Source organism: Fukomys damarensis, unplaced genomic scaffold, assembly GCF_012274545.1.
Source record: "Fukomys damarensis isolate Sample0158 unplaced genomic scaffold, DMR_v1.0_HiC HiC_scaffold_15, whole genome shotgun sequence".
Taxonomy (NCBI): domain Eukaryota; kingdom Metazoa; phylum Chordata; class Mammalia; order Rodentia; family Bathyergidae; genus Fukomys; species Fukomys damarensis.
This window is the reverse complement of record NW_022900927.1, coordinates 16,972,936-16,988,217: the sequence shown is the minus strand read 5'-3', so window position 1 is coordinate 16,988,217 and position 15,282 is coordinate 16,972,936. Positions and strand designations below refer to the sequence as shown.

The 15,282-nt window shown below is 42.0% G+C and overlaps 1 protein-coding gene across 18 annotated transcripts in view; it reads left to right on the top strand.

Annotated features, from left to right (window-relative positions):
- The window catches only part of Bicd1 (BICD cargo adaptor 1), a 221,839-nt gene that overhangs the window by 152,823 nt on the left and 53,734 nt on the right, over positions 1-15,282 (top strand). For 17 of the 18 annotated variants that reach the window (XR_004517251.1, XM_033763619.1, XM_010628526.2 and 14 more), the window contains one exon: positions 13,452-13,606. Coding sequence is in view for 17 of the 18 variants with exons in the window: in XM_033763619.1 (XP_033619510.1) it covers positions 13,452-13,606 (155 nt within the window). In the remaining variant the exon portion in view is untranslated. The remainder of the gene's footprint in view (positions 1-13,451; positions 13,607-15,282) is intronic. The other variant, XM_033763617.1, reaches the window with a different exon arrangement.

Below are 15,282 nucleotides of genomic sequence, written 5' to 3'. Positions count from 1 at the left end.
TCACTGACTGCAATCTTATCTTCTATATCTGAGAGTCTATCTTCGCATTCTTTTATTCTGTTGCGTACACTTTCAATGGAGTGTTTAATCTCCTGGATATCTGTTTGAATTTGTTGTATGGATTCCATTTCTTTCCTATGTTGGGCGTTGATTTTTTCCATTTCTTTCTTATGCTGGGCCTTCATAACTTCTATCATGGTCCTGAGCTCATCTACTTTTTTGTCAGTTTCTGCTCTAGAGTCTCGAATCACGACTTCCATTTTGCTCACTATCTCTATGGTTATCTGGAAAGTATTTCTGTTTTGAATTTTTCTAGAGCCTGGTTGATGTGTTTTGTTACTTCCTGTGCTTTGAGTTCAGTGTGTCCTAGTGGTTCACTATCGGCTTTTTCATCCTCATTTGCCCTACTGTTTGCCATTGGTAAACTGGAAGCCTGTCTTTGTGTCTTGCTTAAGTGTTTTCTCATTTTTATTTTTATTGTCGGACTGTCCTTGATTTAATCTCTGGGTTATCATCCAAATCTTCCTGATATAGTTGCACCCTAGCTTCTATGTCTGTAAAGACCCAAAGACATTCTCATCTTCATAACATCAGAGAAAACAGCTCATCAAATCAATGGCAATGCTTTACCCCATATGATACAATCAGCAACATATTAAGATCAAGCACAACTTGGAAACTGACCACCTGTGGTAGTAATTAATCTATCACCCTTAAATCATTTGAATTAAATTGAAATCAAGAAGCAGTCCAGAACATGTCTTCAGTGAACAAAATTTCAATATAGTATATTTACCATTTAATGGCTCAGACAGAGCGAGGACGCAATACCCCTGATCTCAGTCAGCTGATGGCTGAACCCCATGGCACAGAATGACCTCGGGCTGCATGGCCCAGATTGAATTTCCCAACCTTTTGAATGGTTGAACTCCACACAGTTCTACTACAGGTTTCCCATGCCCTTTCTTTAAAGATGTTCAAAGTTGGGAACTCAGAAAAATACCCTTGATAACCACCTCTGCCTCTGCAGAGTGGGTCCGAAGACTGGCACAGTCAGGAGGTCTGAGAGCGTGCGGGGGGTGGTAAGGGGAGTTATGGGAGTTCAGGGGCCCCCATGCGGCTACCTTCCTGGCACTGGAGCAATGGCGGCTGGTGCGGGAGAAGGCGTGGCTCTGTATTGATTCTTAATACATATTTTATAATATTTCCTTAACCTTGGCCCACACACTAAATGCAGACATTTCTCAAGTCATCCTTTTGGGGTTTGTTGCCTACGATGCTAGTTGAAATTCTAGGCAGGTAACCCTGCACGGCCAGCCTTTGTGGGTTTGTGAAAGGCCTCCTCAGGGGTGCTGCTGGGTGGTGGAAAGGCTGCTCTTCTCTTCAGTCCGACAGGGACCCTGCGGAAGTGTGCTCAACGGGTCTTCAGGCAGTGGGGAGTGGGCCCCTGCTCACCAACTGGAAGCCGCAGGCTCTGATCCTCCAGTTGGCAGCACCCGGGTGCTGTCCAGCACCATCCCAGGGCAGAGAAGGGGCTTCCGGCTGCATGTCTCTGGGTCTCCCAGGGGGAATGCGGTCTCACCCTCCAGACTCTCCATTTTCTCCTGAATTATGTGCCTTCTGTGAGCCAAATATGAGGTCACTCCAAGCTTGAGGCTGCAGCTCTCCACTGCCAGTGTTCATAGGGCTTCCAGCGTGGGTGTCCCGAAGCAACGAGTTCACTCTAACTTGCAGGGAACTCTTCGTTTTCTCCTTGTGTGATTTACTGTGTTCATGCCCCATCTTTGGCTTTCTGCCTGAAGCCGTGAGACTGGTCGGGGTCTTAAGGAAAGCTCGGACTTAGGTCTGTCATTTCTTAGCTCTGTGAAATTACAGGTAGACACCACCATGCCTGGTACAAGTTATTTTTAAACTCACACACACACACACACACACACACACACACACACACACACACCCCTCATATATGGTTAAAATGCTTATATTAAAACATGAGAAATTAAGGATATTCATTGTTTGAGTGGCATTGTATTTGATTGAAAAGTTTATTTTGAGTGATTGTGAAATGTGTGCTGACAATATGACAAGTATTTTGATATAAAAGGGGAGTGAACCATAAGACTTGGAATAATTTCTTTTTCCCTGCCAAGAAGAAGAAAAAAAACATTGTTGAATATGCATTTGCACCTCTCAAATATAAAATGAATTTCTGTTAAGAGTAGCGTTCAGATGTTCCTTTCTTTGCATCTTGCCCATGGCACTTTATCTGGCCTTGTAAGTCTTATCTGCAAAGATACAGTTTATGGAGAGGGGGTCTATTAATGCAGATGTTTCTTTGCTCTGGAGCATGTGCGGAATAATATGAGAGAATATCTCCTTAGGAAGACAGAAAATCACTCTATAGCTCTGCCCTGGAGGCGCTGTTTCACTTTAGGGCTGACTTCCGGGAACTGAGAGCTCAGTTTACTCTACGTGTGCAGAAGCGAGAGAGACTGTCCGGGATTTTGGTGCCTTCCTGCGGGGGTGCTGGAATTCCTAATTATTGCACTCTGTTGTTGGATACTCAAGTCCTGCTTCTGTTTGCTTCTACTCGAGTTTCAGTAGTTACACAGGGGGAGGTCACAGAAACGAGTCAGGAGATCCCGAAGGATGTATTTGAAGACGGTGTTAATAAGCTGAAGGGTGAGGTCCCGCAGAGGAGAGAGCAGGTGCAGGCCCAGACAGGGCTGAGCCCGCTGGGGGCAGACCTCGGGGCCCCTCCTCAGTGTCCCGGATGTGCTGTTTGGGCAAGATACCTGTTTCAAGCAAGCCATGACTCAGGGGTACAGAGAAGCCTCCTCTTCATCCTACTGGCATAGCTCCAACTGGACAATTAGACCAGGTACCCAGGAGCCTATAAATTTCTATAAATTATATGGACTAACTAGTGGAAGATGACTTGAGGGAATTCCAGACTTTAAACAACACATCGTACGTAAATCACTAGCTACTTCATCTGTTCCTTATCATGATGTAGGCCCAGTCCTGGCCCCCCAGAGTCACTAACGGTAACCACAGAGCTCCCCGCGGCGAGTTAACACCAGCTATTCATGGTAGTTAATGCCTTTTAATAATGTAGCTCAACCTTATAGCTTTTTTTTTTAAGAATAGGAAAAATTTGCTAGAAGAAAGAAAGCTTCTGTCTGAGAGAGACAGAAGGGGGACCAGAATGTGGGTTGCCCACCCACCCCACTTTTCAAAGATACAACCTTATAACTTTTAATTTCACTATCTAAGCTCTCCATGTCTTGTATTGTCACCCTTCTGTTATCCAAAATTCCCTTCTTTAGGTAGTTGCAAGATTCCATTCTCATTTATTCCATGGTAAAATGGAAAAGCTCATTCCAGGAAGAGCGTGGTAAGGGGAATTCGTTTTGAAATTTTCAATGTAAATTATAATAGGTAGAATATTGATCACCTTTAAGTTGTTTAAAAGCTATAGTGAGTGTTCGAAATGTGGGCAGCTATTGCTGTTGTCATATCCTTTGCTCCAAAAATTTGAGAGGATATCATCTTGAAATAATACTCCATTTTTCAGAAGTAATATCCACTAAACCACTGACTGAATGTTTATATCCATTCACCGTTTCATACAGAGAGGGACACTGAGCTGAAGACAGGTGGCAGCTGGTTGGCGTGGCTGGATATTTGAGTGACAGGTTAATGAACCACTTGCAGATACAACAGAGCACAGTGGTTGAGGGTAGTCAGCAACAGAGAAGCCTGAGATAGCCTCGTGTTGACCACTCAGTTCTTCTCTTGTTCTGTTTCCACATCCATGTAGGGTGGTATGAGGAAGTGACTTTGAAATGGCCAATCTGCTGTTTGGTTTTTAGTTTCTGCTTTTTTTTCAGCCTTTCTCTGTGAATATTTATTTTACTTTTTGGGACAAAGGGTTGACTGATTCTAGAATCAAAAACAAAGCCAAGTAGGGGCTGGGGATTTAGCTCAGTGGTTCCACCATCTGCCTCACAACTGCAAGTGCCTGAATTCAATCCCCAGTACCAAAAAAAAATAAAATAAAATAAAATAAATAAGTAAAGTCTTTAAAAACAAACAAAAAAATGTATTTGAGAACTAGGTGGTCTGAGTTTGACTTCCAGCTCTGCCACTGGTTTATTCTGAAATTGAGAAAATTATTACATGATCTACTTGTGCTTTAGTTAGCCTACCTAGATAATGCTGTCTACCTCACCGGGCTGCTTACCAGGATGAAAAGATTAAAAGGAGCAAGGGAAGTTGCCCAGGCTGACCTCAGATTTGTGATCCTTCTACCTCAATCTCCCAAATAGCTGGGGTTATGGTGTTTGCCATCAAGTTTGGCCTACAGTGTTTTTAGACGTTCTTTCTCCCCCCGTTTTTTATGAAAACAACTCTGGAATTGAACAGAAAAAGGTATTTTTCTACTTTTCAGGGTATTGAAAATGCCAGCCATAGAAAAATTTTATGCAAGCCAGGATTTGAGCCAAGGTTCATGCTTGAATGGTTAACCAATTATCTTCATATAAAACAGTTCTCTGAAGCCATTACTTGTTATATTTTATATATTAAAGACTTTATCTGGGGCCAGGGATTGAGCTCAGTGGTTCCACCACCTGCCTCGCAAGTGCAAGGTCCTGAGTTCGATCCCTGATAACAACAAAAAAAGACTTTATCTGGGTAACTACATTTGCGCACGTGTGTGTTTCGGGGATCAAACATACTAGGCAAGCACTCTACCACTGAAATACACCCAGCCCCTATATTTGCTATTATTTTAAGATTTCTCCTTCACTACTGATATTTAGTCAGAACTATTTCCTAGATAAACATGTTTTACAGCAGCAAAAATAAACAGCTAAATTTAAGTTAGGTCCCACGAAAGCTGTAAAGACTGACCAGAGGGAGCTCCCAGCCTGTGTTACACACTCCCTATGGGATAAACAACAGCATTGCTAGTAACTTCCCTTGACAGGTTAACTTGTATCTTTCAAATTAAATTATAAATTATACAGGTATTCTCCATTCCAATAGAACCCTTTCTTCCTGATGATACTCATTTTATATTTTACTATCTTCAATTCCTTCTTTATCTTCCCTCTGTATTTTTTCTTCCTTTCCTTCTTTGTTGCAATGTTTAATTCCATTTTAACAAATCACTTTATTGCCTACCATTATCTCCCCTTTTATTCACTTGTTTTCCCTTCACAATATTGCTTCTTTTCTTTTTTCTTTCTTTCTTTTTGTTTTTGTTTTTTTGAGACAGGGTCTCACTATGTAGATCAGACTGCTCTGGAACTCACTGTGTAGCCCAGGCTGGTCTTGAACTCACAGTGATCCTCCTGCCTCAGCCTCCCGAGTGCTGGGATTACAGGCGTGTGCCACCACGCCTGGCTTACAATATTGCTTCTTGATAAAAATCTATATATAATATGTTCCCTAAACTTACTTAGCATCATCAATGATTTTTAAGCTGTGATGCTATTAATCTCTTGGGTTAGATCTTTGTACCAAGGCCACAGTAAAGTCTGTGACACTGAGGTTAAAGGTTATTTACTAGAAAGTGGGGGATTTCTTAATGTATGTGAATCCAGCCTTCATTTTAATTGTACAGTCTAGATTTCACATCTATTTAGTATATTACCAAATTTTGCCTTTTTTATTTGATGAATTATTACAGCAATTGCGTCAGGACAGCCTGCGTGTTCATAGTTACAAGAAGGTACTGCCAGAGAGGAGTTTTTCATACCATCACTAATTGATGGTTTGTGTCTTTAAATTTAAAATAAGAGCAAACTAGTAAATAGCCAGTCTACTTTTGGAATTAATGTACAGTTTCCTGACTTCAAAGTACACTATAGGAAGAAAAAAAAAAAACACTTCAGTATTTTATATCTGCAAAAGTTCATTCTAAAATAAATCAAGTATACTCAGGTTACAATGCCCAGGTCACAAAGTCACATTTTTATGAATAAAAAATAGCTTGCAGCCCACTGAGTGAACTTTAAATGATCTCACAGCCTTGTGAAAGCTAATATCACAACCCCTAGGTCTGCTGCGTTCTGGACAGAGGCCAGTGCACTGCAGTCCTTTGCTGATACAGTGTGAAATATATTTGGCATTGCTGTCTGTAGATCCCTAAAGCAAAGATTTTATCAGCATTGACCAGATGAGCTCAGTGGACCCCTTATTTCATGACTCTGTGTGAAATGTCCAAAATAGAGGAATCTGTAGAGATGGAAAGTAGATTGGTGATTGCATGGGCTTGGAAGAGGTGGGGACATCGTCACCTGTGGCAGCAGTGTTAGCTACAAGGTACAAATCTATTTTTGTGGTGATAGAAATGTGCTAAAATTGATTATGGTGATGGCCACAAGTACATGACTATTATTAAAATCCACTTAGGTATGTGACTTATATCTCCCAGAATTGATAACCAAAGTAAAATCTTATGCAGAAAGATTTCCTGTAAAATATGTGTTCTACCCAATTAAGATTTGATGTCAGGGCTGGGGGTTTAGTTCAGTGGTTCCGCTGCCTGCATTGTAAACACAAGGTCCAGAGTTCACCGCCCCCCCCCGTACCAAAAAACAAACAAACAAACACCCAAAACAACAACAACAAAAGGTTCCATGTCAATGTTTCTTAATGTGTTTTGTTTAGAATATCTGTATTCCTTCACTGTACTTTCACATACAGAAAAGAAACTATAAATCAGCATATAAGATTAGTCTTATTCATTCGTACCACTTCTTTGAACTGTTTGAAATGAAAGGGCAGATACTGTGCTGCTGCCCAAGATGTCGCTTATTCCAAGTTTACCAGAAGGCCTTGAAGGGTGGGCTGGTGAATCCTCCCTGATGCCATTTTCTTTACAGCAAGATTTGTGTATAGCTTAGAGTGAGAGTTATGCAGTCTTGGTTTTGTTGCTGTTTTATCGTGCTTGGATGTAAAAGGAAAAGTTTCTTCTGTTATAGAACAGATTGTCAGAGTACCTACACATTTCATTATGAAGTTCTATATGCATGGGAGTTCTGACTGCACCCCCTCCCCAAAGTGGCCAGAACAGAAAACTTACATGTCTGTTCAACAGAGAAACAAAAATGTGTAATGAAATGACAGGATGCAGAGGTTTTCACTAGAGGCCATCACATCAAGAGAGTGTTGTTTCAGTCAGTTTGTACAGGCCTGTTTCAGCACCGATTCTTGTCTCTGGAATGGCGTTCTCTTCCTGGTACAGGAGAGTGCCTTTGCTGGGAAATTTTATTGCCTGTTGAAGAGAGAGAGCAGAAAACCCTTCTGCATTTGTAGTTTATCTGGTGCCCTCAGCTTGGAAGAATTTCTATCCCAAAGTGGCATATTTAGGGGTGGGAGTATCCTATACTCCTTCACTTGCTTACTTGTTGTTACCAGGACCCTATTATCTCTTCACACCCCTTTTCACATACAACTCGTACTCTGCTTTTAATTTTGTCTTCATTTAAAATCTGATGGATCAGTCGGCTCTCTGAGTCGGGCTCTTTTGCCCTAACCTATCGTGTGGTACTACCCTTCTCTACTGTCTCAGAGTAGCATTGTTTTATTTTGTTTTGTTTTTTGGTTTGAACTTGGGCTCTTGAGCTCGCTAAGCAGGCGGTGGCACCACTGAGCCAAATCCCCTGCCCTCAGAGTAGCATTGTTTAAGGGTTGGTCTATGGGTTCTTTCAAATGCTCCTTGAAAGGACAGAGGTCTTCTGGTCCAATAAATTTAGCAAACTATGTGCACTGTATCTTGCCCTTACAGAGTCTTACTGCTCAGTGTAGGCTCTGAGAAAAACAAGTATGATTTAATTTCCCAGCATCACACATTCATGAGAAAAACCCTACAGAAAATTAGAATAGGTGGTCTTTATCTCAACCTGATAAAGGCTGTCTATGAAAGTCCAACAGCCAACATCATACTAAATGGTAAAAAACTAAAAATCTTAACACTAAAATCAGGAAGAAGACAAGGATATCCACTATCACTACTCCTGTTCAGTATAGTTTTGGAAACATTAGCCATAGCACTTCGACAAGAGAAATAAATTAAAGCAATAAAGCTAGGAAAGGGAGAAGTTAAACTGTCATTATTTACTGACAATATGATTCTCTACATAGAAAACCCAAAAAATTCTGCCAAAAGACTTCTAGACTTAATTGACAGATTCAATAGAGTAGCTGGATATAAGGTCAACACTCAAAAATCAATAACCTTCTTGTACACAAATAACAGACTCACTGAAAGAGAAATTAGGGAAACAGTTTCTTTCATAATAGCATCCCAAAAAATGAGGTATCTAGAAATCAATCTAATGAAGGAAGCAAAGGACCTCTATATAAAAAACTACAGCACTCTGAAAAAAGAGATCAAAAGGGATATAAGAAAATGGAAAGACATCCCTTGTTCCTGGGTAGGAAGAACCAATATAGTGAAAATGCCCATAATTCCAAAAATACTATACAGATTCAATGCAATCATTATTGAAATCCCAACAGTATATTTCACAGAGCTAGAGAAAACAATACAAAAATTCATTTGGAACCAGAATAGACTTAGAATAGCAAAATCCATTCGAGGCAACAGAGATGTGACACAGTTCCCAACCTGAAACTATACTACAAAGCCACTGTGATAAAAAACAGTATGGCACTGGCAAAGAAACAGATCCAAGGATCAGTGGAATAGATTAGAAGATGTAGAAACAACTCCATACATACTCAGCTACTTCATCTTTGACAAAGGAGCCAACCATCCTCACTGGAGGAAAGATAGCCTCTTTAATAAATGGTGCTGAAAAAACTGGATTTCAACCTGCCAAAGATTAAAAGTAGACTTCTATCTTTCACCATGCACTAAACTAAAATCCAAGTGGATTAAAGATCTAAATATAAAAGCTTCTGCACTGCAAGAACAACGACCAGCAGAGCTAAGAGGCAACCTACAATGTGGGAAAACATTTTTACCAGCTGCTTCTCAGTCAAAGGACTACTATCTAGAATATATAAAGAACTTTAAAAAATCAGACTCCAATATTTCAATATAAAGATCCGATTCAAAAATGGGTATCTGAAATGAACAGACATTTATCAGACAAAGTAAAAGTAGTAAATAAACGTATGAAAAAATGTTCCACATCACCAGTCATTCGAGAGATGCAGATGCAAACAACACTGTGATTCCACCTCCCCCCAGAAAGAATGGTTGCTATCAAGAAATCAACAAATAACCAATGCAGGCAGGGGTGTGGGGAGAGAGAAAGGAACCCTTCTCTATTGTTGGTGGGAGTGCAGACTGGTAACTCCACTGTGGAAATCAATATAGAGACACCTCCAAAAACCAGGATTAGAGGTCCCATTTGACCTAGCTATCCCTCTGCTGGGTATCTTCCCAAAAGAATTAAAAGAATCATACCACAATGATATATGTGCACCCATGTTTTGTAAGTTTTCACTAAGCTCAGACTGGAATTTGACATTTTCTTCCATCTGAACATAAGGCAGCATGCCTCAGTGGTGTTATCATGACCCAGTATTTTGTGACCAGCAGAAGTACAAGTATTTCTTTACAGTGTTTCATTGTCTGCAGGTATCCTGGAGTGTCATCATGGCTGTGCAGTTGGTGGTATTTCTTAGATCTGATTATACCGTCGTGTCAGTGAGGAAGCTCATGGGTCACTGGACCAGACGTGTATTAGTGTGTAACAAGTGACCCCCAACCCCGAGGAGCTAAAACCCACAATTCTATGGCTCCACAGTTTGTGCTGTACTAGTTGGGCGGTTTTCATGGATTTGCCCAGGGACGATGGTGTAGCTTAGTCCTTGGGTAGAGCAAGGAGGCTAAACGCTTCAAGGTGGCCTTGTTTGTGGGCTGGACTGTGGGCCATGTGGTCCACAGGCCCACGCTGGCTTCTTCACCTGGGGGCAGTGTTCTGCTGAGATGTGTGCAGTCCCATACCGCTTATGTTGTGCTCTGGGTTAAAGCAACCAGAAGACCGGTTCAGAGTCCATTTTAGAAAAGGTTGCGTAGGTTGTGAGCAGAGGGAATTTTGACCAAACAGGAGCCACTGTTACAGTAATCTAACCAACTACCATCCCATAATTCTTAAAAATTATTGATGGTTTTGACATAATATCTTTTGTATTCTGACTTCATGCCCTTTAAAGTACTTTTTTTGAGACAGACCCTTTCTGTGCAGTTCCTGCTGGCCTTAAACTCACCGTGTAGCCCAGGCTGGCCTCAAATTCACAGCGATCCTCCTGCCTCAGTCTCAGCCTCCCACGTGCCAGGATTACAAGTGTGTTCCACTGCATCAGGCTAAGGTACTGTTCCACAGAGAGGTTCACAGGCTTCGCCATGTTGTCCAGGAGGACCGTGTGATAACACCAGGTCTCGAGCCCTTTGACTGAAGACAAAACTGGTGTGTTCCGGGGTAGAGGTGCAGAAGGAAAGGCCCTGTGTCAGAGCCTAGTGCCCATGAGGTGAAGGGGCTGAGGGAGGCAGGCCAGGTCCTGTGGCTTATTTGGAAGATTTTGAGACATACAGAGGGCGTTTTCCCGAGTATGGAGAGTGGGCATTGTACATAAACTGTATTTTACAACCGTGTTTTGGCCATTGCTAATTTGGGAGGCTATCTTGGCTAAATTAAGTACACTCTTTTTGCAGTTCTGCAATCTACGGTATCAGTCTTGCTTAGAAAGGCTGCTTGGGTGGTAGCTTTCCAGAGCTGAGAAAATCCATATCCCACCAATTTTATGCTAACATTTACCATCGAATAAAATCTATCATGTTTTCTAATAATCTTCTTTATCAAGATAAGAAGCAGAAGCCCATCTGTTAATTTTTAGAAAATCCACATAAGCCAATGGTAAGATGCTTTTAAGTTTTCAAACTGTTTTCAGAACTTCTGTGTGGTTGTACAGGGGAGCAGAATCTTTTCCAGGTGTCAACAGTGACAGAACAGCCCTGCCGAGAGAGGATGGGGCTGTACTCCGCTTACAGGACGAGGATGGGCAAACTGTTAAGAAATGAGTCTGGCCGACTATTGGTTCATTGTAATGCAAGCCAGAGAGAGAAAACCCAGATGTCTGAAGAGTCAAACAAGGAGCTTGAACTGCTTGTGTACAAATTGCGTTCCACACAGTAGGTTAAATAAATGCAGGTTTCTAAGACAACCTGTTAGTCTGCATGGCCTCAGGAGCGATTATTATACTCCCCTGGAAGAGTACATTAAACTGAGAAGTTTGCACTTCTGCAGGAAACTCTTCAAAATCTAGCCAGTGACTTTTTATGATGACAAGATATAGAACAGATGAAAATCTAATGCCAGAAAGGCCTTTGCCCTGCTCTGTTGGAATTTAACCCTGATCAAGCTTTTCTTCCCCAGCCTTGATCTCTTAAGTCTGTGGACTGCCTTTAGCAAGAGTCCTATTAGTCCATTTTACATGAACCTCATACCCTCAAGGTCCTCTTTTTCATAGTTTTCCATCCACTGAGCCCTCCCTGTGCTCCTTGGCCCTTGTCAATCTCCCCCTGGCCCTAGCTGTATTCAGAGCTGAGCCCAGCCTCGTGACGACCTTGGCCTGGGGGACTGGGGCCCAGCTCCCCTGTGTGGCCTTACACATTCTGTCAGATGTGCGTGTATGTCTCTCACGGACACATTCCCCTTCTTTATAGAGACATTCAGCATGCTGGATTGAGCCAGTCTTTATCTTGGTCAAGGGAGTTGGTGTTTCGACCTATCTTTTCCAGGGGACAGTTTGGCCTCTGTGGCAGCTTGTGAACTTCCGCAGGTATAGTACATAGTCTTTTGCACCTGACTGGTTTCAGACAGCACTGCATTAGTGAGCTCATCCATGCTGCAGACAGCAATATTTACCCGTAGTCAAGTCCATATAATTTCATGTCAAGGGCTGGCACATTATAGACTGAATGTTGAGGTGATCGCGATTCAGGTTTTACCATATGAATCTCCAAGCATTGCAAAAGAAAATGTGAATGTGGTCTTTGGTTTCTGCAGTTTTTGTTGTTGTTATTTTCATTTCTCTTTGTTTGAATAGGAAACTAATCTTATGAATCCTGAATTAAATAAAACTTTGATATCCCTTCTTCCCATGACTGTCAATACATTTTATATGTAAATGTAGATATCTATTGTATAATATGTTATATATTTTACACGAAGCCATAGCTTAATACTTCTGTACAGGTTCAAGAAGAAAGGTAAATGTTTTACTTGATTGCTTTATATAAATCTTCACCTTCACACCTGAGAACACAGGTGTGTTTGTTTGTTGAAAAAAAATCAAATGATTCAGCAGCAGGAGGTACAAAAGATCCAGAATCTATTGCTTTGATTATTCCTGTAGTACATGCACAGAATTATATGGTGCTATAGTAACAAAGTTACAGGCTGTTAGCAATGAACACTCCTCTGCCTATCTTGATGGCTTGCCTCATCCAACTGCTTCTGAATAACCACTACTGACAGTGTTTTGTGTATGCTTACAAATGTACTAATGCCTTGAAGAAAGTGTGGTGTGTATGTGTGTGCATGTGTGGATATGTGTGTATTCCCCCTTTAATACGTAGGATCCAAATAAGCATACCAATCTAGTACTTGCTTTTTATTTTATTTATTTACTTATTTATTAGTACCGGGGATTGAACTCGGGTCCTTGAGCTTGTGAGGCAGGCAACGGCGCCACTGAGCTAAATCCCCAGCCCTAGTACTTACTTTTTATACTTACTAATATTGTAGCTACGTAGTGGTACCTTGCTTCACAAACTTAATTTATTTCGTGATTCTGGCAAAGATGGCCACAGTCATGTTTGCAACCCAGTGTGGAACTTTGAGAACAGAAGACTTTGTGAGCCGAGGCGCCACTGTACTTCCATTTTAATAAAGTTCCTTCTCACTCTTTCTCATAATTTTTCACGCTCCATTTAGTGAATGTGTGATCGTTTATTTCATCATCCCCCAGATAGCAAACATTTAGACTCTTCACTTCTTTGTGTAAGTACATAACAAATTTATTTCTCTTTCTGTTCACCTATATGAAAATATATTTAAGAATGATTTTTAGGTCTTGGGTTGCTGGGTCATATGTGTATGCTTTTAAATTTGGACAGATGAGCTAGATGCAGCCTGCAGTCCGTGCTCATGGTCCCAGCTGCTTGGGAGGCTGGGGGGCATTGCTGGCACCCAGGAGTTTGAGGCCAGCTGGGTCAACAGAGGGATACACCATGTAAAGAAGAAGGAAGAAAAGGACAGATACCACTAAACTGCCATTCAGAAAATGCAGTGAGATGGCCCCAGGAGGTGTGGTTGGTGTTATTTGTAGCTGCCAGATCTTTCTCTACTGTCCTAAGAACTGGAATGAGTTGTTTTCTGCTGCTGTTTCCCTGTTGTTACAGAGCAATGAGATGGTGGAGCTGCAGAGGATACGGATGAAGGATGAGATCAGAGAGTACAAGTTCCGGGAGGCCCGGCTCCTCCAGGACTACACAGAGCTGGAAGAGGAGAACATCACGCTGCAGAAACTGGTGTCCACATTGAAACAGAACCAGGTGAGGTCTCGAAGGTCTTTCGAGTTTTACCCCGGATGGATCCATTCGTTCCGTTTCCTCTGTTAGGAAGGAACTTGTTAAAATGTGTTAAGACCGCTTACTCGCCCCACAGTATTTGTGAGTTGAAATTTCCCAGCCTGCCCATTTCCACTGCAGTGTGGAGGAGGAGACACCCCTGCAAGGAGCGCAGCTTACAGGGACTCTGGGCTCAGATGTCCCTGAGTCACACTGGGCGTGGTCCTTCCCAACTCCGCGGTCCCTGCTGTCCACAGAGGGTGCCACAGCTCCCCGGGCAGCCTGCAGTGAAAGGAAGGGCCAGGAAGTTAGCTGGGGGGGAGGCGCTGCACTGAAGAGCACCCGGGTACCCCACCAGCGTTCATCAGCCCAGTCCCGGGGGGTTTGTGCTGTCCTCCCAGCTCGTCACTGGTCACCGTTCACCCAGGCCCTTCTACCAGAAACGGAAACTTAGGAACTCAGAGGTTCTAAGGAAAAACAGAGGGGAAAATGTACGCGTCTCTTCACTTTCATTTTCTACAAGGCATATGATAATTTTTCCAATCCAGTGTCTAGTTGATCAGTTCAGAAGTATTTGTGTATGTGGGTAGCGAGCTGTTCTTGCTTATTCCCTGCAAACGGATGTACTCTAAGTCCCAGGTCTATTCCAGCTAGGGAGATACTGTGTTTTTCCCCTCTTATTGGCCTTTATTTTCAGATATTAACATCTATTATAAATTGATTTGTTGGGCACAGTGGCTCATGCCTGTGATCCCAGCACTCGGGAGGCTGAGGCAGGAGGATGGCTGTGAGTTTGAGGCTAGCCTGGGCTACATAATTAGTTCAAGGCCAGCCTAAACTACATAGCAAGACCGTCTCAAAAAGCAAACAAGCAACAACAACAAAATGTAAAACTGAACAGTTTATTAGCGTGTAATAGCAGGACATATTTGTTACTTTTTCTAGTTTATTTTTTTCATTCACAGCAGTTATTTATTCTGCAAATGTTCATTGAAGGGCAGATCTCTGTTGTAAACACTATAAACGCTGAAGCTCTGTGAGGAACATCTGGTGGATACAAAGGACACTCTCTAAGCAGTCCCAAGATGGCCATGGAGAGGAAATGTAGAAACAGGTAGCATGGTCCGTGCCATCATTGGAAAGCTCTCAGAGAAAGCCTCTGCCATGGCCACCTTTGTGACCAGGAAGGCCTTTGAGCAGGCTATCCCTGGATCCCAATTCAGAGAACATTACACTGCCAGTAATACTCGTCTGGTTTGTTACATGACGTGCCACTGTTCCTCCATTTTACATCCTTAAGCGCACAAAAGCTTTCTTTGTTTTCACTTTGTACTCTCAGTAATATTTTATTGAAAAAATGTTCTTATCATACTTTTAAGTAATTTGTCCCTGAGTATAAAAATTTCTTCTTTATTAATAATGAAATAAAATGAAGTAATGGAGGTGATCAATTCGTTGCTGCCATCTGCCTATTTCTCTGGGAAGCTGAGGCAGGAGGGTCACAAGTTCAAGCCCAGCCCCAGCAATAGTGACTCAATGCAACCCTGTCTCAAAGAAAAAAATAAATAAGGCTAGGGACATAGCTCCATGCAAAAGCCCTGGACCCAATCCCGGGTGCTGTAAAACAAACAAAAAACTCCACCATATTCCTGATTTATTAT